Here is a 25854-nt window from a genome sequence, read left to right on the forward strand (position 1 = left end):
CCCCTCAGCCCGGCTCCCCCGCCTCCGGCAGGGCAGGCCTATCGCGAGCCTTTCGGCGGGGAGAAGGGGAAGCGGGGAGCCGCGGAAAGCGGAAGGTAGTGAAAGCGGCAGGATGTACCACTCGGGTCCGCCACCCTCCGGAACCAGCCGGGCGCCGCGGGGCGGACAGTGACCCCACCCAAAGGAAGGGAATGTGGGAGGGGGCTGCAGTCCATTGGGGCACTTGGGAAAAGGAGGGGAGGAGAGAGGCGTTTACTCCCCCAGTGCGCAGGCGCGGGAACGAAGCCTCTGGTTCTTAAAGACGCAGGAAGGAGTTGACCTATTTGTGTCGGGGTTCTTCTTCGCATAGGGTTGGTTCATGACGACGGCCCAGGCTCGGTTCTGTGAAGACCAAGCGTCAAGGTGCTCAGCTGACCCCTGTGGCTTGAATCATTATTTTCCTCTACCCTCGGCTTGGCTCTCCTTAAAAAAAAAAAAAAATCAATCATTCGCTCCTTCCTTCCGCAGACACCTATTGAGCTTGCCTCGTGCTGGGCTGTATGTAGGGTCACTATGAGCTCACAGCATGGCGGTGGAGGCAACCAGGTATACACACAACCCCCATAAGGTGAGGCCAAGTGCTAACGGAGAGCAGAGAAGGGACTGACTGCATCCCCTCTGGGGAAGAGGCAGTGGCCATGACGGTGTTGTGTTTGAGCTGCATGTTAAAGAATGAGGCGTTAGCCAGAGTGAGTCCTGAAGAAAACACTCGAGGCAAAAGGAACAGAGTACAAATGTAGGGAGGGGTGAAAAGGCCAGGTGTGTTTAGGAATGGGGAGCGAGCGAGAATTGTGAATGAGAAGTGAGATCCCTTGGGCCTCAGCATAAACATCAGTTCCTTGGGGAAGCCTTCCCTTAGCCTCAGACGGGCTCGGATCCCCTTGCTGTATGTTCTCAGAGCCTCCTGTAGTTCTGTCAGAATGCACCTACATTTATGTAGAGAGATCTGTCTCAAGGTGTGAGGTAAAATGTGAAATAAGCATCTCAGTCTCATTGTGATTACAAAGGCGTGGTGGGTGGTAGTTCGACTTGTAGCTCTAAAAACACTTATAGCCCATGTTTGTTTTTATTCTGAGAATGTTGAGATTGGGGTTAAGCGGGTAAGCATTTTCTTAGCGGATTTCCTGTGATAACAATTGGGAGTCATAAGCAGCTTCAGTGGATCCTGTGATCACTTGTGGAATTGAAGACTGTTATTCCAGCTGGCCCCAGCCGTTAGTCTCATGACACTTTACTCTTTGCCTCTCACCTCACACCATGATATCTGCTAGCAACCCAGTAGCCACAATTTCCTCTCTCCACAGGCCAGACTCAAGTCTGTGGTCCAAGCAAGATCTACTTTCCACATCTATATCTCTCAAATTTGAAGGGCAGTTCTTGCTATACACTTGCTCTCCATACCTCACCTACAATAGGAATTAAAATTTAATAGGTCTGTGATAAATATTTGTGGATAAATGAGATAGGGCCCTGCTCTCACAGAGGGTACATTCTAGTTGAGGAAACAGGCCATAATAAATTCAATACATACGCAGGAACTCAGTTTGTGATAAGTAATTATGAAGGGAAGAAATGGAGGTGATAAAAAGTAACCACAGCAAAGAGGGGCTACTTTAGGTGGAAGAGTAAGTAGTGATCCAGGTGAGTAATGACAGTGGCTTTGACTAGGGAGCAGCAGTGGAGAGAGAGAGGTGGTACAGCTTTTGTGGTGGAATTGGTGATTGATTAAAAGGGGGTAAGAGGGAGAGTGAGGGAGAGGAAGAAATGAAGAATTCTCAATTTTCACCTGAGCAACTAGGTGGATGGTATCATTTACTGAAACGGGGGATACTTGGAAGGCATGAATCAAAGTTCCATTTTGAAGATGTTAAGTATGAACATTTCAGATCCACACGAATATGTCAAATAAATTCTGAAGCTATAAACTCAGGAGTCCTCTACATATAAATGAAGCCACGGGGTTTACAGTGATTTAGAGAAGAAGCTCAAGTCTGAGCTGTGGGGCCCAGTGTTGTTTAGAATTCCAGTTGAAAAGGACGAGTCTGCAGGAAAGGGGTCAGAAGGGTCATCCGGAAATGTAAGAGAAAAACCAGGAAGTATTATACAAAATACTGGAAGGCAGGAAAGGAGGGTGTTTTGAGACAAAGCAGCTGACAACATTCAGAGTCTGACCAATGGATAGGGAAAATATCAGAATGCCAACCTGTTTTTTTTCTGGTTCCCATTTGTGTGCTCTGGTTCTGGGGCACTTCCTACGTCACTAGAAATTCTCAGCTCAGACTTCAGCTTCCCTTGAATGTGGATCTACCCTAAAATATAGAAAATGTCTCCATGCCTAATCCAGTTATATACACACACTCACCATGCTCATTCATCCAATCATACAATTATTGAGTGCCTATTATTTGCCAGGCCTTGAGGATAAGACAGTGAGGTGGGGAGAACTTAGTCCAGGCACTCAAGAAGCCCTCAAGAGCTTACAGTGTATCAAAAGCACTACATAGTTATAAGCTGAGATGTGCCATGAAGGAAAAGCATAGGGCACCATGAGAGCCTGTCAGTGTCACCTTGTTTACAGTATCCATCTTTCATACACAGATCTCCACTGTGCCACAAGGCCACCCTGAACAGACTAGGGGACTGAGTCCTCCTATAAATGTGCCTGTTTCCTCTTCTCTACAATGGAAGGCCAAAAGATAACTGAATCACAGGTTCTTTTTTTAAAATATATTTTATTGATTTTTTACAGAGAGGAAGGGAGAGGGATAGAAAGTTAGAAACATCGATAAAAGAGAAACATCGATCAGCTGCCTCTTGCACACCCCCCACTGGGGATATGCCCACAACCAAGGTACATGCCCTTGACCAGAATCGAACCCAGGACCCTTCAGTCCACAGGCTGACGCTCTATCCACTGAGCCAAACTGGTTTTGGCTAAATCACAGGTTCTTAACTAAGGCCCATGAATGGGCTTCGGGGATACACAAATAAATGGAAAAGTGTGCTTTTTTTTTTTCCTTGTGGACAGTAAACCCATAGCTTTCATCAGATCCTTCAGAGGTGTTGTGACCCAAAAAAACCCAAGGACCTAAGGATCAGACAATTGTGTGATGTGAGCCAGGACAGATGACAAAATGATGCCCTTTGGAACTATTTGTTTCTTGGATACCATACCCTTCCCTTGACCTTGTCAGCGTGTAGAGTTATGGAATAGAAGGCCTGATCCCTCTTCTATGGATGGCTAAGCTTAGTAACTATATGAAGGAACCTTGGAGAAAGAATGGCAGGAATCTACCATTGGTGGCCTCTCTCCTGGAACAAAACAAAAAAAGGTTCCCACCCCACAAAGGAAGTCTCTATTACCCTAGTGTCACCTGCTCCATGGTCACCTGCCCTGGGTCCACTCCATCTGATCCATTCTTGGCTGCAGTATAGACATAAATGTATGTCCATACTGGAGGCAAGATTGGGATGTTTATACAATGAAATTTCCATTAGAAACTAAAGAGAATGCTCCCCGTCCAAAGAAAGCACTTTGAGATTAACTGATGTCTATCAATTAGAAATTCTTGATTCAGCTTGTCACAATGTCTAGACAAAAGACAGGTGGTTTGGCATGTCTTTTGGACATTAATATCCTGTCTCTTCCTTGTCATTTCTAAAGGGAGAGATTCCCATGGTTGCTTCTCTGAGGTCAGGTAGGTTTCCAGCCTTTTCAGAACCTGTGCCTTGGTCTCCTGCCAGTGGTTGGCCATACTGTGGGAAAGAGAGGCACTTTCTTTGGGATCTAAAAGGTTTCAGGTACATGAGTTAGAGGTACGTGTGGGGTAGGAGAGACAAAAAGGCAGAGACAGCAGCCTGTGCATAGCCATTGTGTTTTATTGGATCTGGTGTATTTCTTATTTTACAAAATATACAGAGGAGCCAAAAATGCAAAGCAGCCAACAGTGTTCTGATGGGAAAGGGAGCTTCCTAGGGGCCCTTGCCCTCAGATCCTAGCTAGTGGGACAAGCAGGTATAGTAAGGAGTGGCAGCATGGCAGGGGTGCTGTTGATGATATGAGACCTGGATCCTACGATTCCTGCCTTCTAGGTGTGTTCAGGGGCATCTCTGGGTAGATTTAATAGAGCAAGAGGAGACACTAGATGGGAATTGGGGAGGCTCTCTGGGAGGTTGAAATAAAGCCTGGGTAGAACAAATATGCTAATGAATGCCCCCTCACTGGGTTTAGATGCTATGCCTGTTTCCCTCCTTCCCTTTTCTTCTAATGCATCCACTGGGTGGTCCTGACTCACTCTATGCTGGTAGGCTGAACCTTTGGCAGGAATCAGCCAGGACATCTCCCAGCCATATTCTTCTGCTGCCAACATACAAACAGGAAGGAAGGAGAGAAAAAAATTCTAGGGATGAGCCAGACTTCACAACCCCAGGATCTCTTGGTATACTGAACATTGTGTGGAACATTTCTGGGGTGTTTCTAAGGAACCAGGGTCTTCTGAAGAGCCTGGAAACTCATATTCTGGTGGCAGACCTGTAGAGCTCAGAGTCATAGCCTCAGGTCTCACAATCTCTAGGCCTTTCTGCTTTATATCCCAGCTACTTCCTAGGGCCGAGCCACTGCCTGAAGCCCGAGAGTTCTCCCTTGTCCCTCTCCTGTGGAGCTCTCTAAGGCCCTGCTCTGAAAGGCCAATTAGTGCCAAAGACCTGTCTGAGAAGGGAGTCTTAAGGAAAATGTTTATGTTAACAGGGATGGGGGAAGCACCGTAACAGGAGAAATTTTGTCTAGTATCGTGGCTTCTAGAGTGGGGTTTGGAAGTGGAGAACCACTTAATTCCTTCAGCAGGGGCATCCTTAGCACTGTCAGGGAGGGGGTGGAGCCATTGGGAATTGGGAATACCAGCTGATACACTCCGCCCACTCCCTGGCTCCTTCAGCTCCAATGATCTGAACCACCGAATCCCCAGCCTCTTGGATTCCTACAGGCCCTAGGGCAGGGATAGGGTGAGGAGAGAGCTAGGAAGAGAAAGATGAGGTCCAACTGGACTAGGGCTAGAGCATGGTCCCGCCACAGGACAACTGACCCCCTCTCCTGGTGAACTAGATGACATTGTCAAAGAGCTGCATGGACCTCATGATGTTCTCATCCTGTAGCCATGGTGTGAGAGAGGCAGATTGGAGAAAGAAAGAAAAAGAGCTTGTCAGAGGCAGGGAGAGAGACACTGAGTCATAAATGAGGACATTCAGAAATGCAGAGAGGCAATGAGGAAGGAGACACCCAGAGAGACCAGAGGTGAAGAATGGCAGGCCTCCCCCAGTTGTGAAGGAACAGGATTGGGAGTGGGGGTGAGTTAAGGAGCCTTCTCCTATATCATTGAATTAGGCCCTGAGTCCAGACCAGGAATATGGAGGGAGGGGACCTGTACCTTTTGACAAGATTCAATGAATTCCTCAATGGTCACCACGCCATCCTTATTCCTGTCCATCTTCTGCAAAAAGGTAGTTTGGAGGGAGGGAGAACAGGATGGATGGCGGGAGAGAGGCAGGTAGAATTCAGGCAAGTTCCCTACTGGGACCTCACCTTCTCTACACTCCAGGGCCCTCCAGCCTACCCAGTCCCAAGCACCTGGAAGAAGCTCTCCACATGTTCCCTTGGGGCCTCCTCCCGGAGTGCAGGATATGTATACTTGCCCATCATGTCATAGATGGACTTCATGATATCAAGCATTTCCTGTTGGACCAAGAAAAAAAGAGGGTCCCTCTTCAGAGCCTCTAGCCTCCAAACCAGGAGGCCTAGGCCCTAGCGCAGGCATTAGCCTGCTGATGATGCATATGTGGGTGACATTTCTTTCCTGTGGGCCTTTTGCACCCCCTTCCAGCTCTCCAGTTGCCTTGCACACCTCCTTGGTGATGCAGCCGTCCTTGTTGAGGTCATACAGGTTGAAGGCCCAGTTCAGCCTGTCATCGATGCTTCCCCGAAGAATCACTGACAGACCAGCCACAAAGTCCTGAGGAGGAGGCAGGGAGGAAAACGTGTCTTTAGAGACCCTTTACCCAACCTGCTCTCTGGGGCTGGCCTATACATTCTGGCCCTGAAGTTCTAGGCCTCCCGGGCCCACCTCCTCCAGCTTACCTCAAAATCGACTGAGCCATCATGGTTGGTATCAAAGGCATTGAAGAGAAAAGTGGCATATGTGCTAGAGTCTGTAGAATATGTGGGGGACAGTAAGCTTGACTTCCAGACAGCAGAGGGCTTCCTATCTCTATGGGGTTCCCCAAGCTTCTCATCATTTGGCATTCCCAGCCCCTCCTGCCCCCCTCAGCCTAGAGATGAACAGCTGCACCCTTTCAGGCCTGTCCCCTCACCTCCTTGAGGAAAGAACTGGGAGTAAATCTGCTTGAAGTTCTCCTCATTGACAATTCCACTGGGACATTCCTGGGGAATGGGGAGACCAAGCTAAAGACAGACAAAACCCCCTTCTACTTACTCTTCTTCCTACCCCTCTCTCACCATGCCCAGAGATTCCCAGAGAAGGAAAAATCTTCATGGCTCCTGGAGGCTCACCATGCAGCTTTTCTAATGGGAGGCAAGACTTCTCCCAGTACACAAATAAAATGAGACAAAATAAAATAAATAAAATACAGAACTAAGCTGGCAGTCTGGTCTGCCCATCTCAAACAGGCCAGAACTCCGGCTAGAAGTTCCGTCTGGGAGGGGCAGAGGAGGGAGTTCTCCTTCCGCCTCCCTTCCCTCTCACACCCCAAAGCCAGGCCACCCTCCTGAGAAGTCCTGGGTAGGCCCCGCCCCTCCTGCCCCACCCCTCACCCCGTCTGGCCTGGCTTCGCACTCACGTTCTTGAAGCCTCGATACAGGACCTGCAATTCTTTGCGAGTGAACTTGGTTTGCTCTTGCAGCTGCTCCAGACCCTCGGGCCGGTGACACACGGTTGCCAGCTCAAACTCATCCTCCACGCTGTCTGCGAGGATTAGGGGGGACGAGGGGAGGGAGAGCCGAGCCTCAGGCCCGGTCCCCACTGCCCTTCTCCAAAATCAGAGACCCATACATCCCCCTCATCTCCGACTCCAGGGACCAGCCTGCCAGCTCACTGGACCCCAAGCCAAGGACATGAAACCGAGGAGAGAAGACACTGGTCAGCTTCAAGGTCTATCAGCCAAGGCCAGTGCCTGGTCCTAGAGCCAGGGATCCGACCCATCTCAGGCCCCTGGGCCCTTGGTCCCTGGTTGGCGGGAAAAGCCCCAAACCCATCTTCATCCCAGAAGGGGTTGGAGTAGTAAAGACAGGTTCAAGAGGGGGATTCTGAGGATCCCAGCTCTGGGACTTCCCAGACCAACTCAGATCTGCCCAGTCCAGGTCTTGCCTTTTCCAGATCCTTCCTTCCTACCAAACCCCGCCTACCCCAGCCATGCCTGAGCCATGCCCCGTCCAGCTCCAGCCAAGCCCCATCCAGACCCCACCCTGCCTCCATTAAGTCTTAGCCAAGGCCCCACCCTCGGCCCCATTTCAGGACCCTCCCAGCCCCCAACATCCAGTCCCCAAGCAAATACCCCCACCCCGTGCTCCCGAAGCACCCCCGCCCCCGCCCCCACCAGGAGAGTAAGTCACCTGGGTCCAGCGGGCGGGGTCTGTGGGGGCGTAGGGAGGCTGGGGCAGCTAATGCTGAAGGGAGCGAACTGTCACCGAGAAAGCTGAAGACCCGGCCAACTGCAAACACACTCCTCACACTCACTGCGAATCTCACAGACCCGCGAGTTACAGTGCGCACACCCAGCCCCGCACGCAGAAGCACACACGACGAACGGGCACAGACACATGAAATGGGCCCCACGCACGCGTGCTTGAGAGGCTCACGCCTGCCCTTTTTCCAAATCGATCCCCAAGTGGGATCAGGAATCAAACACTCTCAAATAACTACAAAACGGGCCTTTAGAGCTTGCATATGACATGGACTAGGCCCGACTGAAGGAACAGGTATGGACTAGAGACAAAGGGAGATCTCTCAACTCGGAACCAGGTTGCCACCGGGAAATCCAAGTGTCCTGGCATCTGGTGGAAGGAGCGCTCCGTTCGCATGGGGGACACACATGTTGACAACCAAAACATGCCAGGGACAGGACGGGAGGCCGGAGACTAGACAACCCAGGTAAGCCAGCACAGACCGCACAGCCGCCTGGACCCGCCCCAGCACTAGGCTCAGGCCTCAGCCCAACCACACTGGTCACGCCCAGACACAGGCCCCGCCCACTCCTCAAGCAGGCCCCGCCCGCAGACACTCAGGCCACGCCCCACGCTGGCCACACCCACAACCAGATTCTTCCCAAAGAGGTAGCTACGCTTGCTGCTCGCTCTTGTGCCAGCCAGCGCCCACCCTAACTCTACCGACACACTGGAGACACACACACACACACACACACACACACCCGCTCCCCACACAACGGTCCCATCCCACACAACAGACCCCGCCCCGGAAGTACAGGAGCAGCACTTGCTTTCACTGACTGAGGGCAGGGCTTGGGGCCCGCAGCATGGCAGCAGCTGGAGGAACCGCTGCTTCAGCGCTTTTTTAGCAGGCCCTGGAGGGTGGCCTGGGGAGAGAGAAGACCCCAGGAAGGCACATTAGCCCCCTCTGCCCCTCCGTTCCCTTTCCCACCATCACAATTAACCCCGATTGGGGGCGGGTGTTGGAGGAGAATTAAGAGGAGGCGGCTGGGGCTGGGTTAGAGGAGCCAAGTGGGTTTCAGAGGCAACTTGGACACCTTGCTTAATGGGATGCAGCCAGGGATTGCGAGGCAGTGGGGTAGGGGGTGGGGGAAAAGTAGCACTGGCTTCAGTGTCTGCTGACCCAGTGCCCTTGCCTCCAGTGTTATGGCTGAACCTCTGAGGGTGATGTCCACCTGGGTAGGAACACCTCTCTCTCACAGACACATCCAGACAGGCATGTATAGAGACACATAGCATGATAAATGACGGAGTAATGGATGCCATAGTGACAGCCCAATACCCAGTAACTCACACCCAATGGCCTACTTCAACACACACACACACACACCCACACACACACACACACACACTGACCTAAAATTCCTTAATACAAATATAAACAACCTAGGAAAACATATACATGAGGACCTCTGCAGGCCATCTCACACACAGCGTGATCAAACCACACAAAACACACAATGACCCTGGGACTTCATGACACAATGCATTAATGACACACTAAGACCTTATAATATCATGCCACATATCAAGGTCACAACGTCACATATCCATGATCATGTTATGACCTATGTGCCCATGGTAACCAGATACCTAAGACTGCACCCCACCCACAGAACCCCTGTCTGTCCTGGGTATGTCCACCTCTCTGTTCTACAACTCCTTATTCCAAGGCACCTAATCTTCTTACCAGTGGAACAGAGTTCCTCATCAGCTAACTCATCCACCCTAAAAACATCCCTTCCCGGTCCTTTCTAGTATGGCTAGCTCTTTGAAAGGGAAATCATAGCACACTTTGATTTCAATAACAGAACTTAAGATGAGTATTTTGGTGTGAGCCCACTGATCACCATTCATCTCCCTTCCTCTTATTTATACACTTGTCCTACAGCTCTAATTGCCTCCTAAGGCGACCCCCCACATTCATGTGTGCCTGTCTCCCAACTGCACCCACCTCCAGGCTCCAGGGCCAGAATCCAGGGGTCCTGGTGTGGACACAGAGGACCCCAACTTTGTTTGGTTGTAGGTTACTTGGGCATCCCAGCTCCCACACAGGCCCTGCCCTTCCAAGTCAGTCTCCATCTTCAGAAAGTAAGTGCTAGAAGTCACGGCCTTCTCCTCCTCCAATATGTCCTCTCTCCCTCCGCAGCAGGAGCGATGGAGAGGTGGGAGGGAGGGAGTGGGTTGGACGGGGGATCGATGGCAGCCTGGCCCCTGGCCCAGGACTCCATTAGCCTGGACTTTGGTTTCACGAAGCCGGGTTGCACCTGGGGACTTTGGTGGTAGAGTTGCCACCAGACAGGGGAGGTTGGGGTGGGGGTAGGGACTCCCGCCCTCTTCCAACCACCACCTCTTCGCACATCCTCCTTACCTGCTCCCAGGACTCAATCTCCTCCCTCTAGGCTCTTCTGAAGGTAGAAAGAGAAAGGGGCTGCTTTCAGCCTAAGGGATGCTGGGTTTCCTAGGTGACCCCTCATCCCACTAAATAGTCTAAAGGGGGTGGCAAGTTAGAGCCCAACTGATTTCATCTTTTAAAAACTGGATGAACCCTAGTTTGTGTCGGTCCAATTCCTGTTTCCCGTCCCATCTCAAACAATGCAGCAGAGGATGGAGTTTTCTGCTCTAACTGAACACTAGAGCAGGCAATGCATGGACCTCCTGTTCTCCCTAGCTCCTTCCACATCGCCTCATGCAGTTTTCCTCTCACGGTTCCTGCTTGTTTTCCTGTCCCTGGTGGAATTGGGGAACAGCCATGCTATGAAGCTGCACAGCTCTTGCTGTAACCAGAGGCAGAGACCAAAACACTCTGGTGGAGGCAGAATATGTCCCCCCGCTACCTCCAGTATCACTCTCCCCAACTGACTTGGGAGTGGAGTGGAAATTTGATTTCTCACTCCCTGTGTCTGCACCCTGGAGACCATCTGCCATTGGATCCTGAGAGGATATGGGGGCTTAGGAAGCAGGGTCCCAACCTGACCCACCCCTCACCCCCCTGCCAGAGCTGACCTGCAAGTGTCTCATTCAGTGTTCCTTCTCCTGTCCCTCCAGAGCCCATTCCCATCCCAAGTCTTGGGAATAGCACTGTTACATTGTCAGGAAACTCTGGGAACAGCCACACACACAACCTGATCCCCGAAGAGGCTCAGCTCATACCCAGTCCGCTCAGACACAGTCGCATCTACCACCTGACAAAGCCACACACTCTGTCACTTTGACACATTAAATCACATCCCCGTCACAATACACAGGCTCACACAGTCACACATTCATCCTTTACCATCTCACACATGAACACACACCATCATACCCCCTGAATCTGTCACCCCCTGAGTCCACAAACTCTCTGGTACCTATGCCTGCGAGGATAGAGGTGTGGGAAGCATCTTCAGAGCCGTTGTGGGCCCCTGGCCCCAAAAGGGACTCCCCAGAAGTCTAGTGTTATGTCAGGATTCCCGGAACCTCCTTCCTCTACCCTAGGTATGCAGTTTATCTCCAGACCTCTCCTCACACCTCCCAGGCTTCCCTCATCTCCATACCCTAGTCCTCCTGCACTGCATCCTCATCATTTCCATCATGTCCTCTGGTCTTCTCTCTTCACCTCCCAGTCCTCCAGGATTCCCTCCTTCCCTCCCCTAGATGCCCCAGCACAGAGTTCCCGTCTTTACCTCTCCCAGATGTCCTGTTCCCCAAGATTCCCTCCTCACCGCCCGGAGATGCCCGGTTCCATCACTAACCAGCTGGCTCCTGCTCCCCGTCATGTCAGAGTAGCCCCTCCCCAGTGCTGCAGGCGCTGCCCCCCCAGCCAGCAGCCCAGAGCTGCCCAGGCACCTGGGTTACCTTCCAAGGAGACAGGCTCAAAGAGGCCAAACTGCTCCAGGACCTTGACAAACAGAGCGAGGACCACAAGCACGGCGACCATCTCCAGCCCATCCAGGGTCATGGTGGGCCCGGGGGCATGGCCCCAGGCAGAGACTCGGCACGCCTGCCCGCCAGCCCTACTCACACCACCTCCCCCTCGGGCTCCCCATGGAGAGTAAGACTGCCGGCAGCCTCCCGCCCCTTCTTCTCTGCATCTCCTCCCTCTCACCACCTCCCTCACTCCGCCCCTGCCCCACTGGCCTCCCAGCCACAGCCGCTTCCTCTCCACAGGCCACTCAGCCTCTAGGCTGGCATCTTCTTGGGAGCCTTCGGTGTGAAGGATATGGACCCGGCCAGGCCAGAGGAGGGATACAGTGACCGACTCTGTCCCCAGGACAGCTTCCCCGGACACCCTGTGGCTACTCCGTGCCAAAGGGAGGGGCAGAAAGAGGAGCTGTCCTTAGGGGGCAGGCAGGGAAGGGCAGTGTGAGAGATTATGAGTAAGTAGGAGACGTATGGGTCAGAATATGAGATGGGCGTCTGGGTGTTTTCTGGTGTGTATATTCCTGTTAGTATGGAAAATACGTGCCTGTGTGTCTATATCTGATTGTGCACCTGTCTATTAGGTGTGTGTCTTGTGTGTAGGGGTATGCGACCTGGTTATCTATGGTGTGTGTTGAAGAGTGTACTGGAATATTTCTGGGTGTGTATGGGTGGCCGTGTCTATGTTTTAGTAGTAGACTCAGGGGCTGTGGGTCTGAGGACTGGTAATATGGATGTGTCCTATAAATAGGAGTCCCAGTCTCTGGTGGTTGTGTAATTGTATCGGCATGGAACTGTATGAGAATATAAAAGGGAAGGAAGCAGTGACCTCTCCCGCCCAGAGGACACTACCAGCATCGATTGCAGTTGCCATAGAGACGGTGGGGATGGGGCGAAGCATTCTCGTCCCAATGGCCACAGACAGGGAAATTGAGGCTCCGAGAGCGAGAATTAGGCCCAACAGCCCGGGCAGGAGAAAGGTGTGCTTAGCCTTATCGGGACCTTTTTGAGAGGAGACTTGTGCACCTGCCTTTGGGGCCAAGAGGCTCAGTTTCTTGGGAGAGGAGGAGAGGCCGCTCTTCCTTCCTCCGGACAGCGCTGCCCGAGCCCTGCCTGCCCCTGGGAGCCATCAGTGAGCAGATGGAGAAGCCCAGGGTAGAAGAAATCTGAACTCGCCAAGGCACCACAACATTCCCGGAACTCCTCCGCCATCTTCCCAGCTGCTTGGGGTCAGCGGTGGCTGTGAGGGTAGGTGACGGTGAGGGTAGGGGGTCAGCGGTGGCGGCGAGGGTAGGGGGTCAGCGGTGGCGGTGAGGGTAGGGGGTCAGCGGTGGCGGTGAGGGTAGGGGGTCAGCGGTGGCGGTGAGGGTAGGGGGTGGGGAGAGGCCTGCAGAGCCAGGGAGCCAGACAAGGGCTGCGGAGTTACTGCACAGCTGAGTGACACTGACTGCACACTCACAGTGTGTCAGATAGAGTTCTATATGCTGAGTTTTCACAATAAACCTGTGACAGCAGTAGAGTTATCCCCACATCACAGGTGGTGAAATTAAGGTGAAAGAAGGTAAGATCAGCCGAAACCGGTTTGGCTCAGTGGTAGAGTGTTGGTCTGCGGACTGAAGGGTCCTGAGTTCAATTCCGGTCAAGGGCATGTACCTTGGTTGTGGGCACATCCCCAGTAAGGGGTGTGCAAGAGGCAGCTGATCGATGATTCTCTCTCATCAATGTTTCTAACTTTCTATCCCTCTCTCTTCCTCTCTGTAAAAAAAAAAATCAATAAAATATATTTTTTTAAAAAGAAGAAAAAAAAGAAGGTAAGATCAGCATCAGAGCCTCCATTTTAAACCAGTCTGACTGTGAGCCTACCGCACTCTAAACCACCACACTGCACTGGCTCCCCTCTTAAACAGCTGGAGGCCCAGCTTAGGATGATGGACCCCAGAGGAAGCCCTCTCTCGGGGTCCAGCTCTGGAATGAGTGTGTGACTGAGCCACAGTCGTGGGGTGGGGGTTGGGTAGGAGCTGGTCCCACCACTTCATGAGTCACTGATCTGTAGTTTTACAGACCACCACTGAGGGTCAGGCCATATCTTACCCATTTCTGCCGTCTTTCCCCCAACACCCCCCCCCCCCCCCCCCAACATCCCAGGAACGTGTTGAAAGGAGGGAAGGAGGGCAGCTCCTGCAGACTTGATCCTCTGCTTCCCTCCTCTCCTCCCCCAAGAAGAAGTAAACTCAGGGACTGCTTTCAGGTCCTCACACTAGAGATTACAGACTCACAGGTGAAACCAGCACACGTCTTCCTGTCACAGTCCACATTCCACACCTGGCGTTGACTACCCCTCCCCTTACCCTCATTGGCAGATCTCTTTCTTTCAGCCAGTTTGGCCTCCTCACCGCCTCCGGAATACACCAAACTCGGTGCTATCTCTGCCTTTGCTCCTCCTGCTCCCTCTGCCGGGAATGCCCTCCCTTCTGCTCTCCTTCGGTCCTACAGTTCTTACCTGCCTGCCGTTTGAAGACTTCTTAAATTCCCTTCCCTTCAAAGCCTCCAGCTCTCAGTGACTCTCAGATACCTGAATTTCTACTGGACTCAATGTTGGGCCTCAAAAGTCAGCACCTAATTCTGGAATATATTAGTGCGAACAATAAAAGGAGGCAGCCTAGCCGTACTAGGTATTAGGTTTGATCAAACAATTAAATCAATACCCCTCTCAGGCCATTTCACTAAGGACATTCCCTTTGCTGAGGCCACATTTCACTTGCAGTGACCGCATTCCATTATCTCCCCTCCAGGTCTACATAAAGAAGTCTCCCTCCAGAACGAGCCCGCCAAAAGTCCTTTAAAAGCCACGGACTCCTGTCCATCAGGCTCAGCCACCTGGTGTGCAGATGATCAAATAAATTCGTGATCCCTCACCTTCTGGCCTCTTGCTCCTGCATTCCTCCTTCGGGGACCTGACAGAACCCAACGTGCCAGACTGGGTTCAAGTCCAGCTTTGCCACTTAATTTAATCTGCAATTAAATGAGCAAGTTCTCGACCTTTGTGTGCCTCAGTTTCCCATCTCATGTTTGCTGGTTGGAGTAAATGAATTTAAAATGGAAAGCTGATAGAACAACTCCAGGCACAGAGTAAGTGCTGAAGTGTTTGTGACCATCATTTGTTTAATTACCATAATTTATTTATTTAATCCTCACCTGAGGATATTTTTCCATTGATTTTTTAAAATATATTTTTATTGATTTCAGAGAGGAAGGGAGAGGGAGAGAGGGATAGAAACATCAGTGATGAGAATCACTGAATGGCTGCCTCCTGCCTGCCCCCTACTGGGGATGGAGCCCACAACTCAAGCATGTGACCTTAAGCAGAATTGAACCCAGGACGCTTCAGTCCTCAGGCTGATGCTCTCTGTCCACTGAGCCAAACCAGCTAGGGCTAAATGGATTTTCAGAGAGAGGGAAAGACAGAACCATTGATGTGAGAGAAACACACCGATTGGTTGCCTTTGGCACACGCCTTGACCAGGGCCCAGGCTGGGGAGGAGTCTGCAAGTGAGGTACATGCCCTGGATGGAATCGAACCTAGGACCCTTTGGTCCACAGGACTGATACTCTATGCACTGCGCCAAATAGGCTAGGGCTGCGACTGTTATTAATAACATGCTACATACCCTTTATCTTTCTACAGCTCTTAACAATATACAGTTTCCACAAACATTGTTCTCTCATTGGCTTCTCATGACAACCCCATGAAGTAGGCAGAGTGATTAGTGTTGTGCCCATTTTATTGATGAGTTAAACAAGGCCCAGGGAGATAAAAGGACTTGCTCAAAGTCATCTAGTTAAATGATGCAGATTTGAACCAGATATTACTGGATCAAACCTGCTTCCTCAACTAAGTTCCTAGAGGGCAAGGATGTTTTGTGTTTTTTTGTGTTTTTTAAATTGTAAAGATAAATTGATTGCCAAGCTCTGAGTTGGTGCCTGTGAAACAAAGAGAAACCAAACAGACCCTGGCTCCCACTGGGCAGGGAGAGACAGCTCGCTGAGAGAACTTCAAGCCATCTAGTCATTCAAAAAAAATATTTGTTGCATGCCTAATGCACGGTAGGAACTGTTCTAGGCAAGCCATGATATGAACTAAGGTAAAAATTTTCTAAGTGGGAGGCCAGGCAAAACTTGGAGAGGTTGTTTTTTGAGTTGACTCTTAAAGTATGGCTACAATGTCAAAGGACCACCTTAACAAAGGGATAATTTATTGAGCGCATTCTGTTTCCTGGATATTTTACATACATGACCTCACTTAGTCCTCATAATAAACCTGGTAGATAAGGCCTATTATTCCTGTGTGTATAGCTGGCATGGTTAGAGTAAGTAGTAATATACCTATTTTGTAGATGAAAGAATTGAGGCTCAGAGAAGTGATTTTCCCAAGACAGCACAGATAATAAGGGATAGATGAAAACTTGAATCAGGCCCTGAACAGTGTGGTTCAGCATTGTCCCATGTACTGAGAGGTCACGGGTTCAATTTCCAGTCAGGGCACATGCCCAGGTTGCAGGCTTAATCCCCAGTAGGGGGCCTGCAGGAGGCAGCTGATCAACATTTCTCTCTCCCTCTCCATTCCTCTGTCTCTCTCTCTCTCTCAAGTCAGGAAAACAAAATTAAAAACTCAAATGATCTGCCGGCCTGCTCCCTCAGGCTGTCTCTCCAGTGCATGTGGATATGGAAAGGAATCCTGGATGACTGTAGCTTACTCACCAGGAGCTAAAAGTGATACGACCAAAAGGGTCAGAGTCCATGGAGCCTTGAATGCCAAGCCAGACCATTTGCATTGAAATAATACAGCATCATTCCCCTGACCTCTGATGCTGATTCACAGATGGACAGACTGACAACCTTGCAGCCAATTGCCCTGTCCCTGGCCTTCCACTTTCCTCTCTCACAACCACCCTCAACCTTTAGATCTTGACTTAGCCTTGACCCAGCCTTACAGGGACTCAAGGTCCTAAATCAATCAGGCCTGTGGTGGGAGGGTCTGTCAGAAGTGAAAGAGTGAGTCATTTTTCAGGTTCTCCCTTCTCCCTCATAGAGACTTCTCAAGTCTCTGGACCCGTGAGAAACTTGTCCAAATGTGTCCTCCTCTAGCACCCTCTAGTTCTTTATTCAAAGGAGTGAAATCAATCTTCCTCTCTGTAAAAAATCAATTTTACATATATATATATATATTAAATTGATTTTTTACAGAGAGGAAGAGAGAGGGATAGAGAGTTAGAGAGTCAAAAACATCAATGAGAGAGAACCATCAACCAGCTGCCTCTTGCACACCCCTACTGGGGATGTGTCCGCAACCAAGGTACATGCCCTTGATCAGAATCGACCCAGGACCGTTTGGTCCACAGGCCGACGCTTTATCCAAACCGGTTTCGGCAGGAGTAAAGTCTTTTTAAAAAATGAAATATGGTAGCACTCATACTTGGGTAAAAACTGCTGTTTGAATTTTAACCTTGCTATCTGACTTCTACCTTCGATTGCTTGCTTAAACAATAGGGTAGTTACAGGAGATTGACTCCCACTGACTCAGTAGCTTCAGGGGTAGAAACTGTAGATAACCTTTAGTTCTGCTTTTGTATTATGGGCAAGATAGGGTCACATCCAATGTCAAGCAGAGTGTGACTGGGAACCAACCCTGCAGGCCGTCCCCAGTCTTTAGAATTTAGTCCTGAGGGGCCAATCAGGGTTAGCCGAGGCAGTGACATCACCGACCTGAATAAAACTCCTGGGCTGGGTGAAATTCGCTCTCTTCCGCCATGCTGCCAGCATGAGTGGGATAGCCTATGCTAGCATAGAGATGGCTCTTTTGTTTATTGCATCGGACTCGGCTCCCTGGTGGTCCTTGGGGATCATGACTGGAATCCCCAGCCAGGACCATGAGGGACCCCCATTCCGAAGAGCCTGACTGGCCGCGGTAGGTGTGTGTTTGTCTGTGTTTTTGTGTGAGCGCTCTGGAGGGACTGCCCCTCCATCCGGGCTCTTACCTGGGTGTTTACCGGCTGCTGCGTCAGCCATGGTTTGAGTCCAGATTCGAATCTGTAATAAATTCTAGCATGCTTAATCAAATTGGCTCCGGTGGTCCATCTCTTGGGGACTCGCTTCGTAACAAAAAATATTTTTTTAATGACTTTATTATGTTTTTGGTGTTTTTTGTTTTTGTTTTTGTTTTGTTGATCCTCACCAGAGGATGTTTTTCCATTGATTTTTAGAGAGAGTGTAAGGGAGAGGGAAAGACACAGAGAGAGAAATAAATGTCAAGACATATCGATTGCCAAGGCTGGTTTGGCTCAGTGGAGCATCAGCCTTCAGACTGAAAGATCCCAGGTTTGATTCCGGTCAAGGGCATGTACCTTGGTTGCAGGTACATCCCCAGTGGGGGATGTGCAGGAGGCAGCTGGTCGGTATTTCTCTCTCATCCATGTTTCTAACCCTCTATCCCTCTCCCTTCCTCTCTGCAAAAGATAAATAAAATATATTTTAAAAAATAATAATAAAAATATAAAATAAAATTATAAAAAGACACATTGATTGGTTGGGGACAGGGGATTGAGCCTGCAACTAAGATATGTGCCCTTGACCGGAATCGAACCCAGGACTCCTCAATCTGCAGGCTGATGCTCTTTCCACTGGGCCAAACTAGCTAGGGCTCATTGATTTTGGAGAGAGAGAAATGGAGAGGGAGTGAGAGAGAAACATCAGTGTGAGAGAGAAACAGATCAGCTGCTGCTGAAAACCAACCTTAATGGCTCTGAATGGTCGGAGCTATTAACTCATTGTTTAAGTTGAGTCATTGGTAGTTAAATGTGAAAAGGGAATCCAGAAGGCTGGTCAACCTTAATGGCTCTGAATGGTCAGAGTTATTAACTCATTGTTTAGTTGAGACAGTGATAGTTGAAGCAACTTTAACCTGTTGTCATATGTAAACTCTTGCTGATTTTCTATTATTGGAATTTCCTGCCTAAAGGATGTGGGTGTATCTCAGAACCTCAATAAAAGGGATGGCAAAAGGCCAGAGCAGGGTAGTCCTCCCCCTAAAAGACATTAACTCTTTTCCAGTCTCTTTTAATTTGTGTGTGGCCTTCTCCAGAACATGGAACCCTGAACCAAGCGGGACCTGGAAAGAGATCCCACAAGCTGCCTCCTAAAGGTACCCCCAGGGATCAAGCTCAAAACTCAGGCGTATGTCCTAACCCTGAATTGAACCAGTGACACCCCAGCGCACAGGACAACACCAACCACCTGAGCAACACCAGCCAGAGCAAAGGAGTGAAGTCTTCATGGAAGTGCTTCAGACACAGTGAAGGCTCAAGGGAAAACTTTTTTATTATTATTAAATTATTATCTGTGTACATATTGGGAAAACTTTCTTGAAAGCATTAAATGGGCCCTCCTTGGTTCTCTCAAATCTCAGCAGAGATACTCCTATCATTTAGTCATTCAAACCTTATGGGAGACCCACCCAATGTTTCTGTCCCACTTTCTCTATCCGTCCTCCTCCAGTGAAGATCGCAGCCAAGGAAGATCCCAAGTGCTCTCTCTCAGCCGCCCGGCAACTCTCTCCCCCAGCAGGGCCAGAAGACACAGCGGCCCCCAGCTGTATCAGGTGATTAATGAACTCCTAGGCCTTTGGGCTATTTTGGGGCCTGGAAGTCATGCCTGCTATGATTGAGAACTGGCCCTGCCAGGCTCTAGCCATCTGTCACTGAAGACAGGCCCAAGCAGTGGGCTTGGGGGACGCATGCTCCCCAAGCAACTTCTAAGTATGCCTCTGGCTCAACCCATCTCCCCTCCTTCTGAGGAGCACAAGGCAAAGAGAGGCCTGCCTGTACTCCAGGGGCTCCAGTGGATACCATGGAGAGAGCCAGGGAGCTACAGGTTCCAGAGTGCCCCAGGGTAGGTTGTTTTGGCCTTCCTGGGGCCAGAAGGGGAGGGGATGCTGGGTTTCCCAGGCAGCCCTCAGGAACCCCAAGTGGAAGTGTGTACAAATGGCAGTGCCAGGATACGATGCCCGTAATCCCCATATCATAAATTCCACAAATCCCACACCAAAGTACCAACCTGTGAAGGCTGCACAACTAACTTAGTGTGACTCGGGGTACCCCCCACCCAACTCCAAAGCATAAAACTCAAGTCCATGCAGTTTCACTGTCACAGAATCCCAGGGATATGCAACCTCAGGGACACACAGCCCCAGCATTCACAACCCCGCTGATGCATGCACAACCAACCCCCTTAGAACAGACTCCTAGCGATAGACAAAACAGTGACATGTAATCCTTCTGCCCCACACGTTTCCCCACCCTATCATGCATGAGCTCACTAGCGGAGTTCATGTTGGTCCAGTCCTACCTCAGATTTTTTTCCTCTGGACACGCACCCCAGTCATCTTAAGATCCCATTAAACTAAACAATTCAGTGAAGGGCTGGGTCATATGTGTGTGTGTGTGTGTGTGTGTGTGTGTGTGTGTCCCCTCCCCTGCTCTGCTGCAAGCTTCTTCCCTGTATCCCTGTGAGGTGTCTTACCTCTCGCCTGCCTGCTTGAAGCCCCCTCCTCTGCCCTCAATGAGAAGCCCTGCCTCCTCTTCCACCATGGGGAGGGTCCATGATGCTCATCTTTCCTCTTGCCAACCCCTCCACCTCTACCCCCTCGGTAAGAACCCTATTCCCACTCTGTCAGGGGCACTGCCCTTTAACCCCCTTTTTTTGGGGGATCCAGCTCCCTCCACCTGTGAGGAGCCCTTCCCCTCCCCACCTCTGTAAAGCTCCTATCCCACTTCGCTCACTTTTTGAGGGTTCCAGCCCCTTCCTCCCTTCCTCATACCTGGCGACAGCGACCCAGCCACCAGCTGGTAGAGGGACCGCGCTGCCTGCCCCAACGGGCTCCTGCACCTGCGGGGGCAGCGGTTCATGATTCCGCCGGGAGCACAGTGGCCAAGCTCCGCCCCCGCGGCCCCGGGGGGTCGGTCTCCGCCCTGTGGGCCCCGCGTGGGCGGCGCGGGAGGGCCGACCGGCCCCGCAGGACCAGGACCTCCGTCCGCACAGCCTCATCCACTCCAGGTCTTCTCCGCACCGCAGGAGGGAGCTCGCCTTCGCCCCACATCAGAGCACTGAACCCCAAAGTTCCCAGACTGGAGCGGAGGGACGGGGGGCGGGGAGAGGGGGCGGGACAGAGAGGACTCCTCATAGCCTTCTTTGGGAACATTTTCTGGGTGTCTGTTGGGGAAGAGCGCTCCCACGGCTTTTGAAAAAGGAGTTGGGGGGTAAATGAAATCTTTTAGCGCCCTTCCTCGGCCATCCCTCTGCTGGTCACACCCTCCTCTCTGCATTTTGGCAGAGATATGAAGGGGTAAGAGGTGAGAGGATACTGTTGTCATGGCAACTTCCCACACTTGCATACTTCCTGGACCAATGGGGGGGGGGGGAGCAGAAGGGAGGAGGAGGAACTGGCTAGTGTACTGGGCAGAGAAGAGGTGGCAGAGATGTGCCCCTACTGATCTTCCTCCTGGCTCCAAATTCCTTTCCCTCATAGCTGTTTGTTTTGTGTCCCTCTGTCCCAGCAGGTTCAGATTCTCCCATTATACACTGACTGCCAGCCAAATGCATTGGGAGAAGCCACCCTCTCTATAAAAAAAATATATTTTTTATTGATTTCAGAGAGGCAGGGAGCAAGAGATAGAAACATCAATGATGAGATATGATAGATCCTCCCTTCCTCCAGTTGATGGACAGACCTAAACCCCACCTGTGGCCAGACATTCCTGAGCTCTGAACCACCCATCAGTACCTGCCAAATACCCTAAGCCCCCATTCCTAAGTCCCTAGGTCCCTAATCACCAACCAGCGTGTGCTGAGTGCCCTAAGCCCCGTTCCCTATCCTTAAAGGTGCTTGTACCCCCGACACTCCCTCTCTTCCACCCCTCTCTGTGGAAGCAGCCGGCAGGGGTACTCTTCCCTCCAATAAAGCCTGTGTGTGTCCTGCCATCGCCGTCTCCGGTCCCCTTCTCTATTTAATCTATGAAGATAGAATCATGGATTGGCTGCCTCCTGCACATCCCCTACTGGGGATCGAGCCTGCAACTGGGGCCTGTGCCCTGACAGAGAATTGAAGAGTGACCTCCTGGGTCGTAGGTCCACGCTCAACCCTGAGCCACCCCAGCAGAGGGAGACGCCCTCCCCCCACCCCCACCCCCCTTCTCGGTCCGAGCCCTGACCTCTTTCCTGAATTCATTCCCATCCGGCTTTACCCAGAGTAAACCCTTTTCATTACCCACTATGCTTTCAAACTGCTGGGACAGAAGGGACATAATTCCACTCCTCTCGACTGGCATTCCGTATTTCTGTTTGAAAATCTTACGTTTACAAAGCAAGAGTCGCCGCCCAACTCCCTGCAAAGCTTGCCCTTTGATTGGGAACATCCTCCTCCAGAATCAGCTCCGCAGGCACAGCTCCTTTAGTACCACACGGGGGCGCCCCAGTCCGGGGAACAATCTTCATGGCCAGAAGGACGCGATTCCAGAGATCCCAGGCCTTGGCCAGCCAGGTGCGTATTCTCTCATCTCCTCCAGTCCCTCCTTTGTTTCCAGCTGGGAGAGGCCCGCCAGTGACCACTGACTTTTCCCACCCGCCGCACTGCCAAGCGGCCCTGCCAGGCTGGGAAGACCAGGGGTGTTAGATGCGGGCGCGGTGACTCTCGGATCCCCCCTCCCCCCAATAAAAGTCTTCTCGGTGGGCACAGGGAGGTTACCTTGGGAGGTGGCCCGGCCGCCCCTCTCCCCTGAACGCTCTTCAGTACCGTGGACAACGCCTCCCGGCAGGTTTCTGCTCTGGCATCTCTGAGCGCCCAGCGCTCAAACACAGGGGGCATTTCAGCCCCATTTGTCTTCCGCTATAAAATAAGCCCTCCTTGGAAAGGAGATATCCTGGTAGACCTACTTCTCTTTCAAAGCCGTGTGTAGACCTTTCTACAGAGAGGATGCTCATGACACAGAACATGATTCGTCATGCTGGCCAACATTTGACCTTTCTCTTTCCCTTGGGAGGCAGGCGAGTGTATTCCCCATTTCACAGATGAGCAAAGTGAGGCTCAGAGAGAGAAAAAGTCATCCTGGTATTCACGTTTCCATTCCTGCACCTTCTAATAAAAATGCTTCCCCTCCTTCACCCAACCGATCTCTGATTATTCAAACAGCCAAGTGAAGAGGGGATGATTCCATTATAGGGAGAATCGATCAAAGCAGTAAGCAAACACTGACTAATGTGGTGCTAATAAGTGCCCTGGACCCTTACTGCTCTCAAGGATTCCGGTTGAGGACAGTACAGAGCAGAAATGGACAGCTGGACCTTTGGATTCCATCCAGATTGAGGCACAGCTAGGGCACATCAGGGGCCTGCCTGGATGGAAGGGCTTCCATTCCGGGGGTCTGAGCATAGGAACTAGGCCCTCCGCAGGCTCAGTGAGTCAGAAAGACACTTTCCAAAGGCATTACTTCTAGTCCTCTGCCCCATCCCCAAGTCTTAACCTCATTTCCTTCAGGACAGACAGGATCACAGCCTCCCTCCACCTCCCCAGCTGGCTTCACACACAGGAGGCGCTCTCCCTCCTCCATCTTCTGTGTAGAGTTTTTGAGCAGGCTGCACACTGAGAGACAGGAACACACACGTACATGGAAATGTACACAAGGTGTCACCCACACAAACACATGGATCTGCATACCAAACCCAGGAATGTGCCCGGGCACAGATGCACGGGTCTCACGTACCTCCCCAATGCGGGGGGGAGAGGACATCCGGGCAGCAAAGTGGCTTGGGGGACATTTATAAAGGGGAGGCCACATGGCACCTCCCAAGCCAGAGCTTCTTTCTATCTCTGGGTCTAGAGGGAGGCAGGAGAGTGCGTTTTCCTTTGGGTTTGGGTGAAGTTCTGGGAAGGTTGCTGGGTATTGAATGAGCTTTGGTTATAAGAATGATCTCTGAGTACTTTATGGAGTGTGTGTTTGCGGGGGAAGGGGGGACCTGACCCAGCACTAACCAAAGCCCGGGGCCGGGGGGCCAGATGCTGCTCCCAGGAGCCAGGCTGGGCAGCTAGGACACTAGAATCCCCGCTGGCTACTGTGGGAAGCATGGGGGAAACTGTGTGTGCTGAGGACCTCCTTCTGCGCCAGGAAGCTAGAGAGGCAGCCAGGGGAAGAGGTGTCATAGACACTCACAAAGCCCCACTGAGACACCACCACATGAAAGTGCACAACCAGCATTGAGTGCCAATATCACCCACATGGTCTCACAATCACAAAGCGCAGCACAACCCACATTAACAGATGCTTGTGCCCCAGGAAGTTCACAACGTTGTACAAAGAGACAGACCACCACAGAGTGAAGCCCTGACACTAACGTTAGTCACATGCCACTTCATACAGAACCACACACTCAGAGCACGAGTTGCACAAAGAACAGAAACACAGGGTCAAACAACTTCGTTCATGCACTCAGGGTACTACGTAACCACACTCAAACATCTGACGAGATCATACAATCCCACAACCACATACAATCATGCTCGCCCTGGCTGTCACCAAGCCCAGGGCACATGGCAACCAGCTGTGGGAGGCGCACACATGTATATATACTGTTATACACAGACACACACAAAGAATGACAGGCACTCACGCACCTCCCACCAGAGCCCTCCTGCCTTGTGTCATAGGGCCCACACCTGCTGCCTCTCCCCACCTGCCCACCTGCTCTCCCCACCCCCTGCCATTCCCGCTCCCTCCCTCCGCCCTCGGGGGACCCAAGACTTAGAACCTGTGTCCAGGGGAGGTGCTTGGAAATGGGGCAGAGTGTGGGTAAGGGTTTGGCAGGGTCAGAGGCTTCAGGGTTTGGAGGAATGGAATCTACCCTCCCTCCCACGAGCCCCGATCCACCGACTCACCAGTGAGCTGGTCGTAAGATCCGTCCAGGTCTCGGGAATCGGACAAACTCTCCTTGCGACCCTGGCCCCGCATGGCCCCCCGGCGACCCCCTCCCGTCCCTCCTGGGCTGTGGGAGGGGGCGCCGGGCGCCTGGGAGAGGGCGCTCGCACGGCGCCCCCTGGCGGCCAAGCCCTCGGCCGGGGCTGGGGGCCAGGGGAGTCTGGGCTAGGACTGGGTCTGGGGACCGGGCGGGTCTGGAGCCCACCCAGGGGTCCTGGGGCAGGAGCGGGAGGGAGGCTTGGGCAGGAGGTGAGCGCAGAGCCCGAGGCAGAGCGGAGCGGAGCGGAGCGCGGAGGAGCCGGAGCCAGCCGCCTCTCTGCTCCCGCCCCCTCCCCGCGGCTGTCACCACTGCCTCCCCCCTTTGGCGCTGCCCGGATTGGCTCCCCTACCCCCGCCCCCTCCTCTCCGCAGCTCCAGGAGGCACCGGGGGAAGGGGGAGCTGGGAAGTGCCGGGGCAGGGATTGGCTCGCCAGCAACACTACCCCCTAAACCCCAAGCCTGGGTCTTGGGGGTGGAAGAGAGGGCAGGGCCAGAAAGCACCACGGTGAGGAAACTCCGCCCCCAGTGCTCCCCCACTAACCAGCCCTGGGCGCGTAAGTCTCCGTCCGGTGCCGTTAGTCAGTCTCTACGTAGCCCCTATTTTTCTCTGTTGTTCTCTTCCTATTTACAGGTCTCTGTGCCCTCCTCCCCCTGCCCCCGCCAGTGCCCACCGCTTGAAGGGGGCTGGATTCAGAGGGGTCCGCCTGAGAAGGCAGGCTTCCCTCAGGCCAGGGGACTACGGTTTCCTCTTCTCTCTCGGAAGTACCGACCCTCGCCCACTCCAGGACTTTGGGCACGTTCCCTCTCAGGGTGCCTTCTTCCTCATCTAATGACCCCTGTGGGCCAACTGGGGAGAAAAGGAAAAGAAAGTCAAACAGGTCAGCAGAATCCTCAAGACTTTCTTGCTCTTCTGTTTCTTCAACTTTCCTGGCCGTCTCTCTTCTATCACCTGCTCTGTCCTAGATTCCTCGTTTATCCATAAGATTTGGGGGGGGGGGGGGTCAGGGAGGGTGCGGGAAGAGTGGCAACTGAGAGTTTGAGGATCCGGGTGGAGATCCACAGTGGGGAATAAATGCTCTTGATGTGAGCCCCGCTCCCTTCCCAACCCACCCCTGTGAGGAT

General features: G+C 52.0%; 1 protein-coding gene and 1 long non-coding RNA gene across 7 annotated transcripts; one reads left to right on the forward strand and one right to left on the reverse strand.

The window, feature by feature from the left end:
- The first annotated feature begins 251 nt into the window (after positions 1-251).
- Positions 252-6687, forward strand: LOC118718939. The gene is made up of 2 exons (XR_004987996.2): positions 252-2750; positions 2985-6687. It is a non-coding gene; the product is annotated as an uncharacterized LOC118718939 (long non-coding RNA).
- Positions 3901-25016, reverse strand: KCNIP2 (potassium voltage-gated channel interacting protein 2). 6 transcript variants are annotated; one of them, XM_045582034.1, is made up of 10 exons: positions 24654-25016; positions 8545-8640; positions 7661-7759; positions 6889-7013; positions 6403-6472; positions 6170-6240; positions 5937-6044; positions 5663-5767; positions 5463-5525; positions 3901-5184 (listed from the first exon to the last, which is right to left on the reverse strand). In XM_045582034.1, exons 1-10 carry the CDS (start codon positions 24724-24726, stop codon positions 5137-5139), a joined length of 858 nt encoding a protein of 285 aa, XP_045437990.1. In that variant the 5' UTR covers positions 24727-25016; the 3' UTR covers positions 3901-5136. The 6 variants fall into 6 exon arrangements, with proteins under 6 accessions (XP_045437990.1, XP_036293831.1, XP_036293836.1 ...); XM_036437938.2 differs by having other exon boundaries at positions 7661-7714; positions 24654-25015; XM_036437943.2 differs by having other exon boundaries at positions 7661-7714; positions 8555-8640; positions 24654-25014.
- Between the last annotated feature and the right edge of the window lie 838 nt (positions 25017-25854).

The sequence above is a fragment of the Pipistrellus kuhlii genome, unplaced genomic scaffold, assembly GCF_014108245.1.
Source record: "Pipistrellus kuhlii isolate mPipKuh1 unplaced genomic scaffold, mPipKuh1.p scaffold_m20_p_15, whole genome shotgun sequence".
Classification (NCBI taxonomy): Eukaryota; Metazoa; Chordata; class Mammalia; order Chiroptera; family Vespertilionidae; genus Pipistrellus; species Pipistrellus kuhlii.